The 26,190-nt window shown below is 38.7% G+C and overlaps 2 protein-coding genes across 2 annotated transcripts in view; one reads left to right on the top strand and one right to left on the bottom strand.

The window, feature by feature from the left end:
- Positions 1-16,165, top strand: part of LOC136249914 (X-ray repair cross-complementing protein 5-like) — a 16,477-nt gene extending 312 nt beyond the window's left edge. Inside the window, exons 3-25 of the mRNA XM_066042046.1 lie at positions 102-209; positions 259-310; positions 364-498; positions 552-600; positions 652-777; positions 1,943-2,072; positions 2,334-2,398; positions 2,722-2,839; positions 6,208-6,358; positions 7,651-7,760; positions 7,980-8,042; positions 8,091-8,228; positions 8,555-8,694; positions 9,246-9,321; positions 9,399-9,463; positions 9,552-9,612; positions 9,659-9,729; positions 10,023-10,131; positions 11,709-11,781; positions 14,073-14,185; positions 15,030-15,126; positions 15,505-15,647; positions 16,042-16,165. Of these exons, the coding sequence (XP_065898118.1) occupies positions 102-209; positions 259-310; positions 364-498; positions 552-600; positions 652-777; positions 1,943-2,072; positions 2,334-2,398; positions 2,722-2,839; positions 6,208-6,358; positions 7,651-7,760; positions 7,980-8,042; positions 8,091-8,228; positions 8,555-8,694; positions 9,246-9,321; positions 9,399-9,463; positions 9,552-9,612; positions 9,659-9,729; positions 10,023-10,131; positions 11,709-11,781; positions 14,073-14,185; positions 15,030-15,126; positions 15,505-15,647; positions 16,042-16,056 (2,208 nt within the window). The 3' untranslated portion in view covers positions 16,057-16,165. The remainder of the gene's footprint in view (positions 1-101; positions 210-258; positions 311-363; positions 499-551; positions 601-651; positions 778-1,942; positions 2,073-2,333; positions 2,399-2,721; positions 2,840-6,207; positions 6,359-7,650; positions 7,761-7,979; positions 8,043-8,090; positions 8,229-8,554; positions 8,695-9,245; positions 9,322-9,398; positions 9,464-9,551; positions 9,613-9,658; positions 9,730-10,022; positions 10,132-11,708; positions 11,782-14,072; positions 14,186-15,029; positions 15,127-15,504; positions 15,648-16,041) is intronic.
- LOC136249923 (40-kDa huntingtin-associated protein-like) lies at positions 16,098-26,180 on the bottom strand. Its single transcript, XM_066042060.1, has 14 exons — positions 26,089-26,180; positions 25,997-26,043; positions 24,964-25,036; positions 24,010-24,065; positions 23,085-23,188; positions 22,966-23,034; positions 22,846-22,908; positions 22,433-22,493; positions 22,316-22,378; positions 18,333-18,406; positions 18,130-18,211; positions 18,031-18,077; positions 16,293-16,348; positions 16,098-16,236 (listed from the first exon to the last, which is right to left on the bottom strand). Exons 1-14 carry the CDS (start codon positions 26,154-26,156, stop codon positions 16,155-16,157), a joined length of 945 nt encoding a protein of 314 aa, XP_065898132.1. The 5' UTR covers positions 26,157-26,180; the 3' UTR covers positions 16,098-16,154.
- Positions 26,181-26,190: the final 10 nt, after the last annotated feature.

The raw sequence follows: 26,190 nt of genomic DNA on the forward strand, positions 1-26,190 counted from the left end.
GAAATTGCAACAACCATGTTTCTATCCCTTCCTATATAATATGACTGATTATACTGTGTGTAGTACATAGCTTTTAGCTTAATTTTCACACATTTTTTCAGGACTTTTGTGTGTTGTGCCTGGATGTGGGCCCTTCCATGGTTGACCCTGACAATGGGACACCTCTGAAGACATCCATTAAAATTATCAACCAAATCATACAACAAAAGGTGATGACTAAGCCTATCATGAGAAATGTTTATTACATGACATCTGCAGATGTTTACAGAGAGCAAGGATGAGGTGGCTCTGGTGCTGTTCGGAACATCAGGTGAGTTATAGAACACTTGTCAGCTTATGTAGTGGACACCTGGTGTGTAATAGGAACTGATAACAGTTTGGCTGATACAGAAGGAGGCTATGAGAATATAACCGTGGCAAGACCAATGGGTGTTTGTGATTTAGACTTTCTACATTACATCCACAATTCAATTCAACCCGGGGATACTCCTGCTGACTGTATCCTAATTGTTTCACCATCACTGTTGCATAGTCCTTACAGCAATACACAGTTATTGATGCTCTGGTAGTATCTATGGATTTGATCAATCAAGCTATAAAGTACATAATTGCTTGTTGACACTTGTGTGTATGTTGTATGATTTTGTACAGTAATGCCCCTAAGGTTGGGGAGAAGAGGATTTATTTGTTTACCAATGCTGAATCAGATTTTAACCCCGACCAACTTGATCAAATCTGTGATGGTGTTAACAGTATGGACATCCACCTAACTATTGTGTAAGTATGTGTGTGTGTTGTGCATACATGATGCTGTAACTAGTCAAAATCATTTACATATTATGAAAGAGTTTTCACAGTATGTGATCTGCGTAATATTCAACAAGTCAACATTGTCTACATAGAATCACCATAATGGGCAGTCTCTCCTCTTTGCCAGTTATAAGTGACCTAACAATTGTACTAGTGTAATGTCTCAGTGTGTACACATTCAACATCACTTTCAGTTTCTTTCTTGATTGTGGTGACAGGCAGTTACACAAAATGTGTTGATACACTCTTGTAAAGAGCAATAGACCAATAGCTATTAACATATGTACAAGCATGAATAGCAGTATAGAAAGATTTTTAATGTAACATAGTCTTTCACCAAGCTGTCAGTTAACTCAATAAAATTTTGTGGGTTCTGTTTTATGCTAAGAGGCAGTAGTTACTGTGGTAGCTAACTAGTGCGTGTAGTGTGTTATGATGTCAGCTGACATCACTGATGTGTCTGTCTTCCTGCTGCTGCTATGGAGTGTGTTTCTTTATGAATCTGGTTGGTCAGACATTATTCATTGAGTGACTGAATAGTTAGTGTACACTGATACAGTATGCCAAACATGTCCTGCTGTGAAGTAAACACAGGGCACACTTTTACATAAACACATATGCTCAGTGCATATGTTGCATTGTACACATAGGTGTACATCTGTCTTCACTAACACACCTTCCCAACAACATGCCTAGCCAGAGACAGTGCATTTAGAAGATTTTTGTTCAGGCCAGGTAGACAAACCTTTAGGAAAATAGTGGGGCCTGAGTCATCAACCTGTTCTGAATCCTGCAACAATGCTCGAGTGTATTCATGATGTAATTGGTGGCAGCACTGAACAACTTCATGCTGTTCAGATAATGGTTTAGCTCTTTCTGTTAAGCATTTTATGTCATTTCAAGTCTCTGGGCTTTCTAAAACTTCTACCACAGTCATTACAAAGAACAGATTGTTCAAGGTCATTTGTCTCACATTTGTGTACAGCTAGTTCTCCTGAACCAGTGCTCACATTTCTGACACAGACTGTTTCTCAATAGGTAGCTGCCTTTCTGCCCAACCATCCACTACACCACATGTATGCACACACTTACACACAACACATATACACTAAACATTCTATTATGTCTGTAGTGGACCATCTTTGGACGATGATGATGACACAGGTGGCACTCCTCCTGACAGCCTGCCAGAGAGCAGACCAGGTACCTCTCACAGAGACGACACACACAGCAGAAGAAGAAGGAAGCGTACTAAACAGCAGGTGGGTATTACTGTGTGCGTATCTACAACAGAAGCTAGTTAGTCATAACTAGATAGTTGACATATTATCATCTTGAGTAACACATCATACTGTTACATACTGTAGCTGTTCTACTTCCTTCAAGGTGTGATAAGAATTCCTTACAAGTAGTTATCCTGCTAGAAGCATTCAGATGCTTGTAGCTCTTATGTCAACATGTGTAGCAATTAAACACAATATTGTCCCTTGAATATTATTGCTTCCAATAACTATTGTGTGCAGATGCAGTCTGAAGAAATGATGACAAAAATTTTGGAGAAGGTTGAGGGTGATTCATACTCATTTAGGTAAGAATGGGGGCGCATGCGTGTACCTGTGTATGTGTGTCAGTTGGGATGGGTGTCAACTATCCATTTTTTCACATAATGAGTGAGGTGCAGGGACTTTGGATGTGCCTACACCTTCACCCATGAGACATGGTACAGTCTTCTGGGGTGATACTAGTCCTGCCCCCAGGAGAGCACTGACTCGTAAATAATACCTGAGTAGTGTACTGGTGGCCCAGACAGGCCATGTGCTAATTTAATGGCAGCTTGTGTGTAGTATACATGTAAGTGTACATGTATAGCATCGTGGAGTATTATCTGCATGACATTTCTCTTATCCACAGTGAAGCTCTCAAACTGGTTAGTTTTCTACATCAAAAGGAAAAGAAGCAAACGACACGGTTCACCGGTTGCCTGGAAATTGGCACTACAATGAAGATAGGCTGCAAGATGTTCACCAAGGTATGTAGTGTACTTCAACAAGTGAACTTTATTTGAAGCAACACACAGGAAGGAAGTATATTTTTTTTACTAAATCCCACAATTGAGTTTGTGGTTGACAAATTGATCCAATAACATGTAGAGATTAGCTCATAATACAATATTAAATGTGGTCACTGTGGTATAAACAAATGGAAGCCAAATCCTCCTTTTTCTCAACCAGAAAACATTCATGTTTACTGCTATAACCCACACAATTGAAAATTAGAAAATTTTAAGGACTCTCTTGAAATAGATATGGTTTAGTGGACCTGTTACTATTTAATAGTGTTGTCATAACAATATAGTGTACTGTATTAGCATAATGTACTGTATTGGCACAGTGGTGGCTTAGCAACCAAGTGTCTGTGTGTAGCATAACTTCTAGGAATGATGTACTGGGTTATTGTAGTGTGGTATTTGAAGAGATTGAGTTGAATGGCATGTGAATATAATGTAAGGCATACTGTAGTTGACTCCTTTGAATTCCTACTGCAAAAGAGATTGCAAGAACGCCTGCCATGCTTTTGTGATTAAATTGCCACTTACTGTAAATATGCAAGTAGTTTTGGTACAAACTTCACGGCCCTATGTTGGAGCTTGACAGGACACCTATATAAACCAGACACTTACCGTATACGTACAGATTTTCAAGGAGCGTAATTTTTGTAGATTTCACAGTTGCTTGGCTGGAAAGTTTCATCTTCAAAAATTGACGGTCATCTTGGCTAGCTCTATGCTTTCTAATAGGTTAAAAACGAGTGATCCTCGGAAATAAAACTCTGGAAATCCTGAAATTTGTTCTTAACATATCTCCAAAATTTGTACGTATGCAGTAGTTAAGGTCTCCAAGTGTCTACTATCTTGTAGCCCATAAATTGAACCACAAAATAGACACTGATATTCAGGCATCGTTTGGTCCCATGTAAGTCGTCCCTAGCTGTACAGGATCTATAATATGTACAATCTCAGCATCTTGATATGGAGAGTACGAACAAAACTGGCTCATCTATATGTCTTGTTGAGCTTCTATTGGTTACCTCATGAATGGACCACTATTGAACTGAAAATTGTTGCCATAATACATGAGATAGTCTTATTAATGAGGTCATGAAATTAACTTTGTTTGGAGCCTACTTGACATGGTCACTATGATGAAGTGGTCTTGTTAGCCAGGTAGTCATTCAGTCAGGTTTCACTGTTGTCACTCAATCATTAACCCTACAAGTTTCTCTAGTTACTGTACATGAAATATGGTACACAGTTTACTATATGTTTGTAATTGTCCCTTTGTTTTTTGTGTAGCTGTGTCCATAAGGGTTTATTATTATTATTGAGCTGCGGGTCATTGCACTAAGTACTGCATACGAGTGGTTTGTGGGTATTGTGTTTCTGTGTCTTTTATTCATTCTTGAGATGCTTCTAAATACCATTATAAGCTGATATGATTTAATATGGTAGCCAGCTTGCTTGCACATTGTCAGAAATTCTAAGCTCTTCTCATATTTCATTTATAAAAGCGCTGTGTATTCAGAACACCTTAATCAGCTGGATGGTTGTAACCAGTGTATAGGCTTGAGACAATTCCCCTTTGATATACTTGGTCCTAAGGGAAACTACAGAGGGTGTTCTAATTAATGGATACCTCCTTATTGGTGAGATGTCTTGATTTCAGGAGCCTAAATGTGACAGTAATACAAATGGGACCATGGACAAGTGTCCCGATTACAAAGGTGTCCTTATATTAGTGCAGTGTACTGATTTATAGTCTTGCCAGCCAGCCAGCCTGTATTTTTCTTTTCTTTTGTCATTTGGTCGAGAGAGAAAACGACTAAATGACAAAGAAAACTGGCTGGCGATCAAGACTACCTGATTTCAGGAGTCTAAATGTGTGTACACTGATACAAATGGGGTCATAGACAAGTGTCCTGATTATTTATATAGTGAGGTCACTGAGGTGTCCTGATTATCAAGATTCTTTATGTTTGTATACAGACAAGTGTCCTGATTGTGTCCTATTGAGATAACTCCAGTGTATGAACACTGCCTAACACAGTCACAGAACATGTGATCAGGTGTACATATGGTGTGGTGTTTTTGTCCGGAGTCATGCCCCACTAATCTGTGATATTGTTTGTGGAGTATACTTGGCTACCCTCCACTGCCCAATTGGTAAAGCTGATTATAATAATAAAACGAATTACAATTGTGGTAAGGTATATCACAGCTAGTACTTGTATAGCCTCAATGGATTTGTATGTACTGTAGATACAAGGATATTTCCTCACAATGCGGTGTCTTAATTTTAGAGCACATTTTTATCTTTCGCATACAGTAAGTTTGCCCACATTTTATACATGTGCTAGTAATGCTAGTAGCTTATATGCTAACAAGTCAGATGCTTGTCGTGCTTTGCGAGTGTGGTTGTCAAAGTAGTCAAGCCACTTACTGATTTAATTCCTAAGTCTTGCCAGTGTGTGTTCAGCATGACTTAGCTGATTTGTGTGATATCATTTAAGATGTCAAAGTTGGATTGGTAGTAGTACACTTTCTAATGTGATCATAAAGTTTCTGTAAAGCATGACACATTTCCACTAGTCAGGGAACTGGGCTAACTTGATTGAGGTACAAGACAGCAATAAATTTAGTGCCCTCTATCTCACAAAACCTTTGTTACCAAAATGAGGTAATGTTGGTAGTTGTGATGATTCTCAATTTGCCGTCTTGTAGCAGTTTGTAGACTGCCACTTTTTGTGTGAGAAAACTTGTACAGTAAAGGTGTATGGAAGCCATGGGTGTTCCTATCTGTTGTGCATTCCTTTGCTATGATCCTGTGTCTTTTTAAGGAGTAGGTGCATAGTTTGGTGGGAAGGTTTATTGGGTGATAAAATTGCTAAAGTGTATATTGTGAATTTGCTGCTCATGATTTGATGGGTTAGTTGATTGGGGTGAATTGTGTTGTAAATGTTATGATAACGTTGCAGTAGCTCTGTATATGGGAAGGTATGCTGTGTGTGGGTTGATACTCAGCTTAGTATGCATTTATGTTTATTTATGTACATGTTTATGCATACAAACGTACACTACATGTATGAACATATGAACACAAGCACATAAAAAGGTAAAGCCCCTCTATGCATGGTTGTGTCCTACCCAGTGAAACACTGCATAGGTACAAAGCAGGCAACTAGCTATAGTACCCCACAAGAGGTCATGTTATCATTGCTATGTCTCACAGGTGAAGATGTGGGCACATATAAACATACACGCACACACGCACACGCACACACACACAAACACACACACAAACACACACACAAACATGGTTCAAATTACTGTGTTTCATACAGGTTATGACAGAAAGACCAATGACTTGGAAGAAAATGTCAGCCATTAGCCTAGCATCAAGGAACCCAGACAAGATGTCAGTTACCATGGTGAGGTCATACCATCAACAAGATGAGGATGAGACTGAGGTGGAGGCAGACAGCATCACTAAAGGTAACCTCTTTAATAAGACCACCTTGCTATTAGGCCATGTTTTGGTCCCAAAGACTCACTGTACCAGTGTATGTTTGTTACAGTTTATGGCCTACCAGAAAATTACATGTGTTTATAAGAATTGGGTTAATACACCATAATGTGTTAATTGTGTCAAACAAGCTGATAATTAGGTGTAACATGTACACAGGGTACCATATTTAATTAATTAATTGCTAACATCCTAATATGGAATTGCTGCTAAATATAGTATTATGGTAATGTGTACTGTCTTTAAGAGCAGCTGATATTTTGGTTAATTGTATGTATGTACAACTTTCCTTATAAAAAAAGATTCCCTTCTTTCAGGACTGGTGCTAACAAAATATTTTGGTAAACTACTCCATATTAGGAAACAATTGTTCTTCAATTAATGTAACCTTTGAGTCATACCCATGTCAGATTAGATGAATAACATTCTAGGAAAGAACTCACTCCAGCCTGCTGGTGAATTGTAAATAAGGAAAGTCATGTCACACACATGGACACACAAACAGACGGACGCAATAAAACAAAGCCATATACACTGTGGTACTGTTTGAGGAAAGGGGACAGGACTATGAATTTTTAGAGGGAAAAGTTAAAAGAGATTTATGCTACCCACTCTTGCACACTAACCAGATGTTTATCTGTGAGAAAATAGTCGCTGCTTCGCCGTCTTTATTATTTTAAAACGCTTATTTGGTTTATTAAAATGCTTATTCGGTTTAGGCTTAGCGTGTGGTGTTTTTCTGCTGGGGAGTATGAGAAAACTTGATACCTTAATACGTTTAGTTATCTGGTTTAAGTCATGTTGAGGTGTACACACACATGGTGTTGATGTGTGTATAGCCTTCAAAGTGTTCAGTGACAATTGAGTTAGCCACAAATCATGGAGGAGTGAAGGTGTTCTCATCATAATTATATGGCTTTGTTTGTGTGAGCAAGTGTACCCATTAATTTAGGAGGCCATCTGCTATACACACTGACAGAGCTACTTGAGCAAATATCTGCTACTTCTTGAAGTTAATTTTTCTATAATTAGTCATCTTCATTCCTTCCAGTTTAAGGCCTTAATGATTTATTTGGTGCACTTCCTTTGTTGTCACTGGACTTCCTGTGAGCACATTTCCTTTAATGGAAGTTTAATCACATGTGCAAATGATGCACATTTGAGTGTGTGCATGTGCATCACACTGGTGCTGGTATACTGTGTGTGTAGTGTGAGCGTTATGTACGTAACTTGGTTACTGTGTGCGTTATATTGTTGCTAGGGTTCAGGTATGGCAAGAGTCTGATTCCCATTTCATCAGCTGATGAAGAAGCTATGAAGCTGAAAGCAGAAAAGTGTCTGTCAGTCCTAGGCTTTACCAAAATGGACAAAGTAAACTACACTAGTTTATACAGGGCAGGGTAGGGTTCCCCTTGATCTCATAGATGGTTTGCATAAGCATTTGTTCGTAATGAAAAGGAAAGTATGTGTATTGAAAATGAAGTTTTCTGTCAGGAAGGCATGAGGTAACATATACTCATTTCCTCCAAGATTGACATGCTCATTGTACCCATGTTATCATTTTGTACTCTGCGTGTTCCTTGTATATAGATAAAACATCATCATTATCTTGGCAGCTCCATTTTGATAGTTGTGGCAACACCTGGTGATCAGGTGAGCATGTGTGTGATTACCATTACCGTAATTACTGATTGTGTGTAGTGTGCTGAGCAGGCAATGTCTGCTCTAATTAATGCTCTTTTTGAGACGAACATGGTCGCCATAGTGAGGTATGTGTGGAGAAACAATGGCAACCCAAAACTGGCACTCCTCTCACCATGTATTAAAAAGGATTATGAGGTAAATATTCAACAGTGTGAAGACTTTTTAGCATTATGTTACTGACTCCCTGCTTCTCGAGGATTAGCCTTCGTTTGTAAGTTGTAACTTTTCAAGTATCAACGTTGAGTAATTTTCCAATGGAGATTTTTTTTACTTGGAAATGTGCCAGTGATTTTTGCTAAAATTTCCTTATGTAGTGAAAGCTGTAACTATTATTTGATGTAGACTTGTGAATGTCTTCTAAAAAGCTTTAAATAAGTTTAGTGGCAAATGTTTGTATGGTTTGTAATAGGTAAATAAACTTTCCATAACTCAGACCCACAACTCGCTTCTCCTTTGTGTAGTGCTTAATGTTGACAGTACTGCCCTTCATGGAGGACATCAGACATTTTGCGTTTACTCCGTTGGACAAGGTAGAGCTTACTCAGGACCAAGATGATGCTGTGGACAATATCATCACCTCCATGGACCTGATGGCTTATGAGTATGTGGCCTGACGTGTAGGGACAGAGTTTGTTTTGGAAGATGTGGGGAGGATGCAATTGGATGGACCAGTGCCACAAAGCACTTCAACATGTTGTGTCTATGCATATGTGTAACACATGTGCATACTACACACACACAATTGCACTACACTACGCACACACAATTGCACTGCACTACACTACACACACACAATTGCACTACACTACACACACACACACACACACACACACACACACACACACACACACACACACACACACACACACACACACACACACACACACACACACACACACACACACACACACACTACACTACACTACACACACTACACACACATGTACAAACATAAACAAAAACTGATGAAGTGATAATTATTTGTCATGATTCTCTTTCATCAGAATTTCCTGTCATATGGTACTCTTAACCAAGTCATCCATACAATAGCAAAATTTCTTGAAAGAACAAATTCTTTTTATTCATACCACTAGTAACCATGGCATCACAGTCTATTACCTCTTTTATGTGCACTTCCTGATATTGACATAGAGATGAAGATGGGAACAGACAAGAAGCATTGAAACCGAAGATGTTATTTAACCCACTCATCCTGAGAACGTTTCAGGTACAATAATAATCATATCACTAGTAGTGTGTAGTTTAATGGTGTATAGTGTTACACTGTTGTTTGTGTTCTTATAGTGCATTCAACACAGAGCTTTGAACCCTGGAACTACCCTACCCAAACTGGACCCTTTAATTGACAAGTGTGTGGTGTAGTGTGTGTGTGTGTGTACATGCATGCAGTGTGTACTATAATATAATATCCATTGTTTAACTTCTTGTTACACACAGCTATCTACGTCCCAATGAAGCTATAGTAGCCAACTGCACAGACCAGATCCAAAGGCTTAAGGTCAGTTATTGCTCACACTCACAGTCACCCTTCACTGCTCCATTAGGACCTGTTCCCTCTGGTGAAAGTTGAAGAGAAGAAAACTAAGACAACAGCTGCTGACGTGTGGAAGACAGGGTTTGTGATAATGCATTTGTACCAGTAGTAGGAGTGTAATTTAAAACACCCTAGCAGTGATTATGATTATTAGCGCGGGGTTATAGCAAGAGTTCCTCCCTCTATACTCTTAGTTGTAGTACATAAGCATTTTGTAATGGAATGGTAGCCTAACATAGCAATCTCAATTTTCATCTCTGTAATATCCTGGCACTTGCATTGGTACAACTGACCCTCAGCACCTGTATGGTGCACAGACATCCTGAGTGGTACCTGTACACTTTGTTCAATTGTACTGTTGTTGGTTTATACAGTCCAGAGCTGGACCTGGATGCAGAGAGGCCAGCCAAGAGGCCGAGAACAGAAGATGGTGAGCAAACAGACTTCAGTATGGCATCACTAGCTAAAGGAGAGATCACTGAGGTGTGTGATTGCTGTCCTGCTGTTCTGTATACTAATTTCTAATGATCTACACTTGTTTGGTCTAACTACCATAATGTCATCTTGGTGAACAAGATTAGAGACAGCATGATCTCTCAGCTCTGTACTTTACATCTTTGTAATATTCTGTGCTCCACTGTTGTGGAAATTGGGGAATCAGGGATATAAGGCCTGCTTGGGGGGCATGCCACCTGCTCAAGAAATTTCATGAGTTTGTATCTAGAGGTACACTATTAACCAGTACTGAAGGCTTTAGTATTTAGCACATAATACAGGAAACAGTGTTTGCCACAAACCATACCAAGCTGGGAAAGCCACTGGGTCTCTATATTATTAATACTTAGTATTTAGTAGAAGTAGCATACACTCAATATAGGAGTGTAGTCCCAACATAATCCATTGTTGGCTGGGAAATGTGAATAACACTTCAATTTTCGACACAGGACTGTGAGAAATGTTTGAATTAGCACCTGTCTCCATGGCATTTACCTGACAAGGAAAACGACATTATACAGTTGGGTAATTTGTGTGACTGAAAACATGACTTGTTGCATTGCTAGACTGACAATAGCTCAAAATCACGACCCAACCATGGTATTGGGTCATGGCTGTCACATTAATCAAACAGGCATGTTAGCGCTGCTTAAAGTGACATAGTTTTTTTTAGCAATCAATATTCCTTCTCGCATACGAAGGAAATCCATCTACCACACCTACAGTGTGCAAATATAGGTACTCTTGTGTATTAACGAAGGTTTAGAATTGGTTAGAGAGAAAATTCACTAAGAGGGTGGTTTTGCTCGCACCCATGCCTGATACGGACATTGGCATAACAGCCTTACTGTTAAAGCTTCAGAGCTCAAACTCCCGACACAACATTGCTGTGAACTGGTTAACAACAAGATGTGTTCAATTACAAAATCGGGCTGCTTGTTCAGTAGAAACCTCGACTTCAATTTTTCCATTGGAAATGCACAGTGATATTGAAGTCGAGATTTCTACAGAACAAGCAGCGCGATTTTGTAACTGAACACGTCTTGTTGTTAACCAATTCACAGCAAGTTGTGTTGGGAGTTTGAGCTCCGAAGCTTTAACAGTAAGGCTGTTTTGCCAATGTCTGTATCAGGCATGGGTATGAGCAAAACCACCCTCTTAGTGAATTTTCTCTCTAAATATCTCGCTAGAAAGTTTTGAAAAACATTAGCAACCAATTCTAAACCTTCGTTAATACACAGGAGTACCTCATAGGGCTGCTTTTTCACGTTTTGTCCAGTTACCTCATAAATTTATACGTCCAGTCATGGTCCAGTCTCGTAAATTTTCGTGACACATAAAAAATCTGTAAATATGTGCAATTCACAAATTCCCCTATAGTCTTAACTTGCAGAAAATTGTAATTCTGCACAATCCTTTTCTAGTGTTATCCAAGACTCTACATAATAGTGTGATTGTAGTATGTATCATGTGGAGTTGTGTCATATCCTAATTGAAGACACACTGTATTTTGATAACTAAGCACCTGTGACTTACTTTGAAAGATGATTGTTCATTTTTTGCAGGTCGGGACAGTGGATCCAGTTAGTGACTACCAGACATTACTAGGCAACAAGCTAGTAGACAATTACGAAGATGGTATGTGTGTTAGTATAATGTCATGATTGTAGTAGTGCATTTGTGTGTCTGGTGGCCCTTTAGCAGGGACAATAGAAATCAACTGGCTCATTAGGCTAATGAAGATGTTGTGTAGGAAGTGAGCTTGACTGCTTGCCAATTGACTGTTGTACAGTGAAGCCTGGTCACCTTCAAGACAAGACCAGAATATGTTGTCGTAATAATACCTTGGTCTTCATAATGAAGTCATGAAGTGCACCATAGAAACCAACTTGACATGGTTACTATAATATATTATTAAAAGGTGGTTGTAAAGTGAGGCTTACTATAGTAAAAGGGATACTTCTTTACAATAGAGTGTCCCTGCCTTACTACAGAAGTGTCCTGGGGTCTTGGTGTGCGAGCAGATTGCTGAGTTGCTGATGTGTACATACCTGTTAACTGATGATGTAACTGTGACATTATGAAGTACCAACTATCAGTACATGGCTTGTAAACACGATTAACACAAGTTTAATGAGCCTTATCCAAAATGACATTTTATGACATCACAAGAATAAAAATGGCTGCGATAGTTGGGGACTGTTATACAGGTGCCTATGGAGATAAATTTTCGATCTCTCACATTTCAGGTAGGCATGGAGATATCAACCATTAACCGACAGGTATGGTTATAAAGTAACAAAAGCTATTGTAAACGTACGTTATTTAGAAAAAAATCTGAAACACGACAAAACTCATTTTATCGTAATGTCTTATACAAAACTTAACTGTGCTGTAATAAAACATTGACTACTTTAGTTGAAAATTCCAATTTTTTGTGTACTTGTATTTATTTTACTATGTGTGTGCCGTCTGTATGTGTACCTAAACTAGCTGAGAATCTTGTTGCTCATTGTAGCAGCTGCTGCTGGTGACATCATTTTAGCAAACCACTGCATTGGAACCTCTCTTAACAAACTCTCCAACTCAAAGGCACAATAGAGAAACCTCCATAACAAGGACAAAATTTTGATCCTGACAGTCTTTGAAAAAAAAAATAATGCACCTGGTGGTGGTGTTTCCCTCAATGATGATATGTTACATAATTTCCAGAATGATCTTGACATACTTTCTACCAACCAGAATACAGCAGAACCTGATACATTTTTATCTCTGAAAAAAGGAAAACTTCCTCTATATTACAATATAAAGTGGGTGAGATCAAGGCAAAAAGTGTGTTTTATTTTCCGTAACGCATTCAAGTGTGCTATATTCTCCATTTACGTCACAGTAAAGTACAGATTTGGAAGTAAAGAACTGTTATGCATTGATTGGAGAAAAACAAGATCACGTGCATAACATTTCTAATCGCCAAAAGTAGCCAAAAAGATACTATATATTTGTTTTGCTACCACACCTGTACTACATAGTTGTCTGATGACTGAGAACCGACGTGGTTCAAGTTCATGAAATGAATGCTCCGAACAAGACGACAAGACAGCACTTTAAACCAATTAAAGCACCGCTACACTTGTACAATATGAAAATAAAAGCACTCAGGCATGGTCTCGAGCCTAATATAGCACTCGGCTTTGCCTCATGCTATATTATTCTCTCGCCCACACCCTCGTGCTATTATTTCCATATTGTACGTGTGGCAGTACTTTAACTAGTGTATGTCAACCTAACATTCTGGTTCCAAACTGTCCATTACAGAGAAGTGTTCCACTGTAATTTCATTAGTGGTAGTAAGCAGATAGAGCACTGTGACTTGTGGGACATGACGTTCATTATACATCTGTCTTTCTGCATTTCTGCCAACTTTAATCTTTAATATCCCCCAAAATTAGTAATTAGTAGTTTAATCTGCAGTATGTAGGATCTGTGTTCTAAAACAATGACTGGTTTACCATATATGGTGAAATAGTACATGAATAATTATGTAGTGAAGCCTGCTCAGTCATCTTCAAACACAAAGATTTTTTGTCCATATTTGGCAGTTCTTTGCATTAGAATGAGTGTCCTGGATTGCTAATAGTGAAACCTTTTATAAAGGACACCTTGATGTTCAGGACACTTGTCCGTGGTCCCATTTGTACTACCTCTCTGACAGGTACGTTTCATGCAGCCGTGCATTAAAAATGGGTCTACCTTTTGTTGGTGGGGAACAGTAATGCAGTACTGTATACATTTAAACGTGCATGATATGGACACCTTAAGACCAACCAATAATGACCTAATGATCAAGGTGTCCTGGTTTTCTAGGTCAGTTTAGGAATACAGGTCCCATTGTACAGCCTATTATAAACAGTATATATCTCCACCTGCAGCCTCTAGACAGCTACAAGCAGTCATAATGAAGTTGGTAAAGGAATCATTTGGAGATGTCTATTATGATAAGGCCCTGGAGTGTGTCCGGGTGTTGCGAGAAGAAGCCATTAAGGTAAGTCCCAGTGTGTTGTTTTGGTGGATCATATTTCATCATACATCTTGTGATATAAAAGAAAAGTTACTCAATACCTCAGGTCAATACTTAGTACAATGGGACCTCAATTATCTGAGACAGCTGTGTACCAGTTCAAATGAATCCCATTCATTTATACAACTCTGCATTCTAACGAACCAATACATTTACATGCCAATTGACACAATACTATAATAGAACAGTCACCACTAGCATTAGAAAACTGAGTCCCCCAGTGTGTAATATTTGGACACCAGAGGTGTCCCAACCCTTCCATCTACCCCCACCTTGCTCACCTTGCACAGCTTTTTGATAATACGGCTGTATATCACAAGGATGGCTAACCTTTTCTCCTTAGGTTCCGAGTCTATGCTCTGCTTTTTCTGCCATTAAACTGACACTTTCACTGTAACTTATGCTTAGAAAAAGACTTTGGTGTGAGTTATTTCCATAAAATATAATATGTGTCAACTACTAACACCTTTCATAGGTTGGCTTTTGTAAACAGGTTATAAAGTTGTCAGTGAATGGCAAAGGTGTTCACCCTTGCATTCAGTGTACTGTAGACAACAAAAGACAGCCGTTAAAAGCTTTATTTGAACCACTTCAATAGCTGGCAAGAAATTTGGTAGACATCAAAGGGTTGTGGCTTGGTTAAATACAAGATAAAATATATATATTTGCAGAATCCTACCTACTGGCCTTCTGTTTTACAACAGGACTTTATATGTAGCACTATTTTGTAAAGGGGTTTTCAAACACTCTAATAGAACACACACTAATGTTACAGTACTATTGTATTCACTGTTCCTTGTGTACACAGCATGAGGAGGCAGACATGTTTAATGATTTCCTAAGGAAGATGAAAGATGACTTCTTGGGCACAAGATACTCAGCCTTCTGGGACAAAGTTGCACAAGGTTGTGTGTGTGTGTGTGTGTGCGTGCATGCGTGCGTGCGTGCGTGCGTGCGTGCGTGCGCGTGCGCAAATGCTTAAATTGATGCCTGCTCTAAACATGATTGCTTCTGAGCCAGTCCACTTTGTACACTAATGACACATTTCAGGTTTAGTAGGTGACCTGATTACACAGTGACCATGATTATTAGATCACAGGCCTCAGTATGATGTAGTATATGTGCACTGTTACGTTACAGTGGAAACTAAAAAAAAAACTCTGAATTTAAATGATAACAAAAACCTACTTCTGAAGAAGTTTGTTGCAGGAAAAATTTTGGTTCCCAGTATCCATAGAAGTTCTACTGTACTTAATAATCCAGTTTGATTCTACTTGTCACAGAGGGCATATCACTGATAACTAGTTCAGAATGCAGTGATAATGGAGTCAGTGATGCAGAGTCCAAGTCATTCATCGAATCACAAGCACCAGTTGCTGCTGTTGTAGAAGACGAGCCTGATGAAGTTGATGATGCTGATGACTTGGTAAGCAATTAGCTTCTAAAATACTCCAATAGAACAGTCAGGCAAGCAGATAACTAGGTCACATTTCTGAAAGAACTCTGCCACTTTTTTTTTGTCAAAGTAGAGAAACATTCAACCCCTATCAATACCAAGTATTCTAATGTGTACACACATGTCCTAAAATCTTCACAATCCCCATCCCAACACAGAACATGACTTTCTTAGCAAGTACTAGATAATGTATAATTTCCAATTCAGTATAAACACCAGGTACCAAATTCGGTTGCAGGCACAAATCACATACACACACAGTACACCATAGAGTTATGACCAATTTCCTTTGATTTTGTAATGTCTAAAAGTGTCTATTTGTATGTGCTAATTTTTTAAAACATCTTTGTCTTTCTTTTCACAGCTTGCAATGATGTGAATTCCCACCAGTAGCGCCATGCCATCCACCAATGATTTTTAGTTAGGATATATTCATTTTTAATCTTAAAAACTGTATATTATAATGAATTTTAAAAATTACAATATTACATATTCGTGAGGGTCATGCACTTTTATTAGCAGTGTTAATAATTTCTGTTGTTCACTTGTAAGATGTGGCCTGGGGAATGAGACACATGGGAAATTAATGGGAACAAGAAAGTGTGGTATGCTTACCATAGCTCATCTTTGAGTCTTGGTTTTGCATCTTCATCTTTTTGATCAATTGCAATCTAATGAGAGACAAAGTGGAGATGGTTTACACAAGACATTCATTATACACACACCAGGCAAACTCCAATGGGAGGGGGGGGGGGGGGGGGTTCGTGCTACAAGCTATCAAGAACCCTTAAGACCGCAAAGTGGTGTTTATGGGCTCCTGGTACTACTTGGGGCTCAAACAGGAGGTTGGACATGATATAAGCACTTCTGAAATTTATTACTGTTAATTGTATATTTCTAATAGACCTTCACTGAATTAATTTCGTAGCGCTTATAACTTGTTGCGAAGGAGTTATCCACCAATGTTCGCCATTTGTGGTACCTAAACCATAGTAACATCACAATTCTCCACCAAATTCGCCATTTGCAGTACCGTAACTATGGTAACATGATAGCAACCACCATACTTGCCCAGTTTTAAAACTCAAAATGATGTCCGAAAAAACATAGCCATGGTGAATAGGGACCCTTGTATGGCTTTGCATAACATCAGAGGGCGCTTACTGTTCTAAATGAATAAGGTCTATATGTGACAAGTATGTGATAGAAGAAATGTTTAGCAATATCCACACCATGTGTTTCTTAAGATGAACAGCAAATTCTTATTGCAAGGTGAGTTTCTAATTCTCTGTTCGATTGTGAGGCCAAGCTAACAGTGTCTGCTTTTCTTTTTCAATACCCTGAGAGGCTTTGTTAGCATGCATATTGCTTTCTTCAACAATTATTGTGCTAAAATACGTACATAAGGCGTCCCTATATTATTACACATCAATTCCACCTTCAAACGTTTACCCCGTAGATTTCGAGAGCGATCTACATGCCTGGGGTAGTGGAGTTGAATGGGGTAGACTGGCTGAATAGACTAAACTTGAAGTGTACTCTCGAATGGTATTTGTGAAAGCTTTGGTGAGCACTTGGTTAAACTTTCAATACAAAATGTATGCGCTCACACACGCGTGAGTGTGTGTGTCCAACCTCCTCTGGGGCTCAAAACTGTTTAAAATGAAGGAAATTTACACCACGAGGTCTTGTTTGGCCAGAGCTCCCATCAAAGCCTCAGACCACTTATATGGCTTGATGATAAAAAATCAAACCTGCTGTCATGAGGAATAGACCAGTTTTCACATACTAGTATAGAATAAGCCAGCTGGAACATTACACAGCAATTCTGATAGACTCAAAAATTGAAACAATCAAACATTTACTTCTAGTTCTGATAAACCATTAAACTGGACACCTCAGTAGAAACAGTTGAAATATATGGGGTGAACATAATAAATATATACTCTAATAGAACAACCAACTTCTCCAGTGCATGAGTAGAGAACAATACTTGCTAGAATCAACTGTACAACCTATGCCATTCAACTGACCAATGCCTTTATAGCCAATTATTATAGCCAGCCTAAAGATGTCATATTAGTTAAGAACTGAAGCAAGTGACTAGTAATGGAGTACTGGACTCCATTCCCAATGAGGGAGAGTCCTATGTATTTTTCCTACATTTTCAAGCAACCTTTTAACTCTTTGCACACTCTTTCTAAACTGTACATATGAAAATATGAAACAGACAATAGAACAATTCTTGCACATAGGCACAGGTTCCAAAGTTTGGAGATTGCAAACACTCTAATAGAGCAGTCAGCACAGTTAGGCCACAAAATATATTGACATCTCATACAAGATAGCTCACTTTCAGGGACTGTAAGATGATGAAGATATTCTCATCCATGTGAGGTTCTGTAAGAAGACACCATTACAAATTGTCCACAGTGTGTGTGGTGTGTACTACCTAAGTAATCATCACTAGTAACATCAGCTGAATATCTGATTAACAACTGAGAATACTCTGTTGACAGGAAATTCTTTGGTGGCTGTAGGAGGAAACAGCAATTGAATAATTAAAGTGATGCCTGCAGTGTGAGGTCTAGTTATGTGGGTTGGTTCTAATAGGCCACCTTATAGCATAATAAGAAGCATTACTCACTAACTCACTTGTAATATGAGAATAATTAGAAATTGTGTGACTTCACACTTCTGCAGCAGTAGATGATCTTGCTTCCTGGGGTCTGTACAACAAAGACATCCAATAACAAGTAATAAATAGTAATGGTTTCTCTATCAACCAGACACTACCTAGATTACAGTAAACACGTGAAGCAAATTCCATGGATTTTGTTATTTCATAAAGAAATGTCATTATGTTTTGGAAATACAGTGGAACCTCTTATAACAAACTCACTGAAGTAAGGAAACAATAGAGAAAACCTCCTAAACAAAGACACAGAGGTTGGTACACAGTACATGGACCATATTTTGAGGAGGGTCTAAAGAAAAGTTTAACAATTTTATCTAACAACTTTGAGTTGATATGTTCAGATCAAGAAAATTTACATGACACTTTGGGACCCAGTATATTTGGTCCTTTTTGCTGCAATATTGGAGGTTTTCCTGGTCTGTTGGGATGTTAAATGCAATTTATAGTTACAACAAGTATAAGGAAAAAATAGGAATTTTAAGTTTACTTTTTTTGTAACATTATTGTGACTAGTTAACCCTCATCAAAAGAAAGGATGTTTTCGTCTGAACGCACGCCCCAACTATCAAATACTGCTTCAAAGCACAAGTACACTGGCCATTGCGCTTCGCTATCAGCTACCATGATGCGTGCATTGTATGTACTGCGGTATGCCAAAAGGCACGTGTTGGGACGAAGCGATGTCGAACAAACAGTGAAAAAATCAGGCCCATAGCCTTAGCCGTTATCAAGTTATGCTTGCCTAAAGGCATCAGGCAGGCAGGCAGTTAGTCAGAATAAAATTCCACAGAATAATTTTTTTTTACTTTCATAGCAATTTATTGGAAGCCTTTAGGATTGTACTGAAGGCATTTTTGGGCTTGTAACCAATACTGCCAAGGTGCCAGGATGGCATTGTGAAGCTGGTTTTTGGGTGATTTTTTTTGGCCACAAAGCCCCAAACCTCCATGATCCCTAACACAGTACAAGGACAATATTGTAGTTATCACCCGAAGCTGAGGATAAAGGTGATAACCAAGGTATTGCTGAGTGTACTGGAATATAACTATTCTATATCCCCAATGCGAATCAAAAGCTGAACGTATTCTAAATAACTCGTTCATCACAAAGTGGCTCAAGTAGCACGAACATACATCATGGTCACTCCACATTAAGCATCTCACCCAGTCTGTCTGTACTTACTTACATAACATGACTGGTATCCCATATACTAATTGATAACCCACACACTGAAGCGATAATTTAGTTATCACCCAGTGTGGCACTTTGAACTAGGACTTTATATGACCTCCTAAACGTCCATGTTGCTGGTCTATTGTACATGCATGTTTGATGTAACATGTATGGCTTTCCATTTTCCAGCATGCTACAAGTATGTTACATTAATTCCAACATGTATATCATGTAGCTATGAATGTCACCGGATCATGTAGACATGAATGTCACTGGATCATGTAGACATGAATGTCACTGGATCATGTAACCATGAATGTCACTGGATCATGTAGACATGAATGTCACTGGATCATGTAGACATGAATGTCACTGGATCATGTAGACATGAATGTCACTGGATCATGTAGACATGAATGTCACCGGATCATGTAGACATGAATGTCACCGGATCATGTAGACATGAATGTCACCGGATCATGTAGACATGAATGTCACCGGATCATGTAGACATGAATGTCACCGGATCATGTAGACATGAATGTCACCGGATCATGTAGACATGAATGTCACCGGATCATGTAGACATGAATGTCACCGGATCATGTAGACATGAATGTCACCGGATCATGTAGACATGAATGTCACCGGATCATGTAGACATGAATGTCACCGGATCATGTAGACATGAATGTCACCGGATCATGTAGACATGAATGTCACCGGATCATGTAGACATGAATGTCACCGGATCATGTAGACAACAGGCATCTCACATGCATGTAACATCTGAAGAAGCACAACATCTCAAGCAGGGGATACACTGAGACCAGCTCACTGTAATGAGGATCATGTAGACATGAATGTCACTGGATCATGTAGCCATGAATGTCACTGGATCATGTAGACATGAATGTCACTGGATCATGTAGACATGAATGTCACTGGATCATGTAGACATGAATGTCACTGGATCATGTAGACATGAATGTCACTGGATCATGTAGACATGAATGTCACTGGATCATGTAGACATGAATGTCACTGGATCATGTAGCCATGAATGTCACTGGATCATGTAGACATGAATGTCACTGGATCATGTAGACATGAATGTCACTGGATCATGTAGACATGAATGTCACTGGATCATGTAGCCATGAATGTCACTGGATCATGTAGACATGAATGTCACTGGATCATGTAGACATGAATGTCACTGGATCATGTAGACATGAATGTCACTGGATCATGTAGACATGAATGTCACTGGATCATGTAGCCATGAATGTCACTGGATCATGTAGACATGAATGTCACTGGATCATGTAGACATGAATGTCACTGGATCATGTAGCCATGAATGTCACTGGATCATGTAGACATGAATGTCACTGGATCATGTAGACATGAATGTCACTGGATCATGTAGACATGAATGTCACTGGATCATGTAGACATGAATGTCACTGGATCATGTAGACATGAATGTCACTGGATCATGTAGACATGAATGTCACTGGATCATGTAGACATGAATGTCACTGGATCATGTAGACATGAATGTCACTGGATCATGTAGACATGAATGTCACTGGATCATGTAGACATGAATGTCACTGGATCATGTAGACATGAATGTCACTGGATCATGTAGACATGAATGTCACTGGATCATGTAGCCATGAATGTCACTGGATCATGTAGCCATGAATGTCACTGGATCATGTAGACATGAATGTCACTGGATCATGTAGACATGAATGTCACTGGATCATGTAGACATGAATGTCACTGGATCATGTAGACATGAATGTCACTGGATCATGTAGCCATGAATGTCACCGGATCATGTAGACAACAGGCATCTCACATGCATGTAACATCTGAAGAAGCACAACATCTCAAGCAGGGGATACACTGAGACCAGCTCACTGTAATGAGGTCACACATCTAAACCAGCCAACTTGAAACGTGTTATTTGTGTACAACATGACCTGCTTTATCTTGTTAAACACATTTCTAAGTTTCATCCCTTTTGTCACACATAAGCTAGGTCCTACATGCAATCAGATTAGACAGAATTTTGAAAGAAAATTTCATAGTTCAGGTAGCAAACCATGACGTTGGCTGGACATATACACAAACACCAACTAGGGCTAAACAGTATACCATAAGATGTATTGTAGCAGTCATAACAAATTCATGACATAGCAGATATAGAATGAATATTACCACACACACATAAAAATGTGACCTAAAAATAGCATTTGAAATTATAACCATAATAGGCAAACAAAAACTCTATAACAGTTTAGGTTTGACAGATGAAAATTTCGATTCCTGTGTTAACTGTCTTTCATGGGATTAGTAAGTGATGTATCCTACTGTATCAATTGGTTAGTAAAGGAAAACTATTCAGTTGCCACCTTTGGCTACTCGTAGGTCCTAAATATTCTGACCCATACAAAACTCGTTCACATAACATTCAATTGTAATTGCTTAACAATCTCCAGTGCAGCTTGTCTTGCATTTCACTTTCTGAGTTTAGCAAATTTTTGAGTAGAACTAAAAGAGTCTTCAAGAAAAATGATATCAACTGTTTCATATTAAGAGGTGATATACAGTAATCTGACAATGTAAATGTTTCAAAACTGATGCTATAAACATGAAGCTAATAATGCATTCTGCTGTTTTCCTTAAGATACTTATCAGGGCCCAACACCATTCCCCTAACCCTTCCTTGACAAGCACAACAAGAACATACTAATTTTCTTCCTAATTTTCTGTGTTATTCCACTGATATCCTTTAATACTCCCTGGTAGTCTCCTACAAGAATACAATATTAGGGTAGGTGTATTGCCCCCAGTATAACCAACTCACTTAGCTTCAACCGACAAGTCACAGCCAGTTCTACTGCATGGTAATAGCCACCATCTTCTTCCTGTAGTGACAGATAACACAAGTACATGCTGGAAACCTCTTGTCTTACTGCAATGAAAAAGTCTTCTGTTTCGGAAGTAGAGTTAAGCCTATTGGGAGCAAAAAAATTCTTTGTCTCTTGTTATCAAGGTTTTTCTGAGTTTGTTAAGTGAGGCTCCACTGTGGCCTAAATGTATGGGCAGAGCCTTATAACTACTTTGCATCAAAGTTCTAAAAATAGTTGTAGATTTAAAGCTCTGCTAAAAGTCTTCAAAAAGGTTATATAAGCTGGTCCATGTAACAAGAGTTGTTAAGAAAAAACTAGGGCTCAAGTGGGCAGACTATATAGTGTATTGGTGTGTTCCATTGCTCACATCTGCTAGTAGTTCTGCTGCTTTGTGATAGAACCTGAGTGCTTCGGAGTAGTCCTCGTATCTCTATAACAAACATTACAATATGTGGACATTAAAAAATAATGGCCATTACTGCCTCACCAAAAGTGCTGTAGCAATCTCCAGAGACAAAGTAGCTGCTAAAGAGCTCTTGCTATTAGCAACATGTACCTGTGATGGAATGATGTTAACAAAAGATGTCACTTGCTAGTAGAGTGTACCTCTATTGCTATAAGGTAACACTGTACTGCAGCAATGAGGTGGTCTTTGTATGAAGGGATTAAGAGATCGTGTAGGGAGTCTTCTGCTTGAAGGAATAATCGTCCTGCAAGAGATACAAGTATACCCTACAATAGGGAAGGAACAAATGTAAAAATACATCATCCAAAGCTTCTTTTGAAAATGTTATGGAAGCTTTGAAGCTTTGTTACACATGTCATGTAAACAATTAATGAACACAATTGATGGTTATTAGGGGTACTGTACACTGTAGTACAAACTCCTCCTACTCTTTGTTATAGCTCCATTGTTTATATTACAGTACAACTACACCAAAAAATATGTAAATGGCAGCTTTCACAAGGAGTGACAATACTTGTGAAACTGGTTTATCTTGTTAGTATCCATGGTAATGAAGCTTTGGTGGAGTAAAGTAGCATCCAAATGTTATGAAACTGAACAAAGCTTTGAACTATTTGTCTCAAACCTACCCTACAATTGTGCACACAACCTGTTTTAGAGATTAATGGCAATTTAGTACACCGTAAGGATCAGCCAATGGTGTCCTGACTATCAAGGTGTCCTGTTTTTCCAAGTCAGTTATGTACTAAGTGATACTTAAATAAGTGTCCGGATTACATCCTCGAGTGTCCCCACAAACAAGTTCAAGTGACCAAGAAAAACTTTAAATTATCAAAGCACATAATAAATGTTCTAGAACAATCTATGACTACTCTTGAGGATAACTTTTGTAATATGTCACTGAAAAATCATGAGTAGAGCAAAATTTTTGTCCCTAGCTATGTAAGACAAATGTATGGCACGTACACAAGAGACCAGCTTAGACAGGTTCCACTGTATTCACAGACCACACCTCATGTTGATAGATCACCATACAGAATATGAAAGCAGTATACTTGAACTTACCAGCATCGTGCCATGCTACAGCTTCACCAACTAGATTCTTCATTCCTTTCTCAGCTCTGCAAGTAGAAACAACAATTAATTTTCTGTACCTCAATCAAAGTCTCGTGGGATTATCAATGAGACACTGGAAGTGATATCCTACTAGGGGACACAAGAAGGCTAAAGCATGTAAGAGTAAGGAGTCTGAATCACTCTAGAAAAGGGCATGGCACTGCTGCATTTAAAACTGCTGGTAACCTCCCACCAATCTCAACCTCCATGCTAAAATTGAAGGGCTCTAGTCAAAATAGGTAATTAAATGTCTTTATAGCAAAATCCAGATAGTTGTTTCAGGGTATTCCTTGTAGACTGGAGTCTTTGACTTTACAACAAACTTCGCTAACACTTCACCACAAGCGAGTTACAAAACTTTATAACCCAGTAACAAAACATAACTGATATAGAAGTTATTACCTTGTGTCAGTGCTACAAAACTAGCCTTTCTGGAGTTCAGAATCACTGGCAAGACTCTGTTATGAATTTAAACAGCAATGCCACAAAGATTTTAGCTTATAATCAGTGCTATAAATTTTTAAGGCACATATTTGAGGCAGTTTCCGGGTAACTTATAATTGTAGTTTCTCTAGATATAATGAAAGTGCTCTATTAGCCTTGTTGACCAGAGCCCTTCACTTAATGGTACAACTACACAGTAAATGGACACTAGGACATCATATGTAATCCAGACACTTGTTTAAGGTCTCAAAGTATCCTTTAGTCATGTGGAAATTGCCTTGAAATCAGGATACTATTGCAAGGTGTGCATATTTCACAAGCTCTACTGTACTCTATACAGTGTATTAACAGTCTATCCCAGTGTCCAACACAATGTACAGTAAGCTAATACAAACGGTTGTCACAGGTTATCAGGTGGCTAACAGAGCTGAGCTGACTATGTACAAACTTCCCACTTACTTCGCCATCGCCATACTGCACAATGCTGCATATTGGGGCAACTCCTCACTCGCCATCTTCTTTGAAAGACTGCCTGCAGAGCAGAAAGAATGGCTTGAAACACCATAAGTGACAATATGTGGTGTATAGAGTGTATAAAACAGGGAGTGGTTACTGAACCGAAAGGTGTTTATTTTTGCGTCTAGTAGTTTTCCCGAGCATTAGACTTTAGGGGCTGCGAAAAGCAGTATTAGCGTTAGGGCTTTGGTTTCTTCTTCACCTTTTAATAGGTTACGTTCTTCTTACTGAGACTGAGACTACTACTACTTGAGTTACATTTATAAAATAGAAAAGTAGGGGAGGTGGGTAGCTAGCAGCGGTAGCACATTTGCCTAAAGCAGTAGTTCAGGGTTTGAGCCCCGGCTGAGTATTTTTTTTCATTTAGTGACCCTTTTTTGTTTAAGTTTTATTGTCAGAGTACAGCCTTTTGAACCGACCTTCGGTTCAGTATCCACTGCCTGTAAAATAAAACCATAGTAAGGCCATACCTATTTGATCTTATGTTGCGCGGGTCCGACCGACTGCATTTTTCTTCAAATGAAATAATTTTGAAAATCATGTGTGCGGATCACGTGTACTCAATTAAAGACAACACATCATCAACACCATCGTGATATAGTCCAAAAGGGACCATTGTTCGATGGTCCAATGCTCTAAAATTGTAGAATACGATGGGAAAGCTCTTTTGGAGATATCTGATGCTACTAGAAGAGTATGAAACCTAGATTTTAACTGTGTATGTACTATTATAGCTACATTCATTATTTACATTTTATATGCTTGTGTTTAAAATTTTTTTCATTTCCAAACCGACCTACCTACCAAATTTAAAATAATTTTGCCCGCGCAACATAAGATCAAATAGGTATGGCCTGAGTAGTTGCTCTACATATGGTTAAGAGGGTATACTAATAGGCTGTCACGTGCTACAGGCAAGCCATATCTTTCACTAGCTAGGCAGTGGAGAGTGTACATGACTAGCTGAATAACTTACCATATCCTTCCACCACCTCCTGAAGATTTGGCTTCCTTAGCAAGCGCCTATGTCATGGTAAATTAAAGAGTAACACAGCAAAGTGTAATTACTTCTTTAATCCTGCAGTAATCCGTCTAAACTCAGCTACAAAGTAATCCGTGTCGGCCATCAGTAACATGAACCCACAATCGAACACGCACAATAGTCTATGC

The sequence above is a fragment of the Dysidea avara genome, chromosome 3 (assembly GCF_963678975.1).
Source record: "Dysidea avara chromosome 3, odDysAvar1.4, whole genome shotgun sequence".
In the NCBI taxonomy this organism is placed as follows: Eukaryota; Metazoa; Porifera; class Demospongiae; order Dictyoceratida; family Dysideidae; genus Dysidea; species Dysidea avara.

Excerpts from the sequence above, each read along its gene's own strand:
- LOC136249923 (XM_066042060.1), bottom strand. The coding sequence starts at position 26,156 with ATGTTACTGATGGCCGACACGGATTACTTTGTAGCTGAGTTTAGACGG. Across the intron at positions 18,078-18,129 it reads TACTAGTGATGATTACTTAG|AACCTCACATGGATGAGAAT; the intron begins GTAGTACACACC and ends GTCTTCTTACAG. Across the intron at positions 16,349-18,030 it reads TCATCTTACAGTCCCTGAAA|ATTGCAATTGATCAAAAAGA; the intron begins GTGAGCTATCTT and ends GTCTCTCATTAG.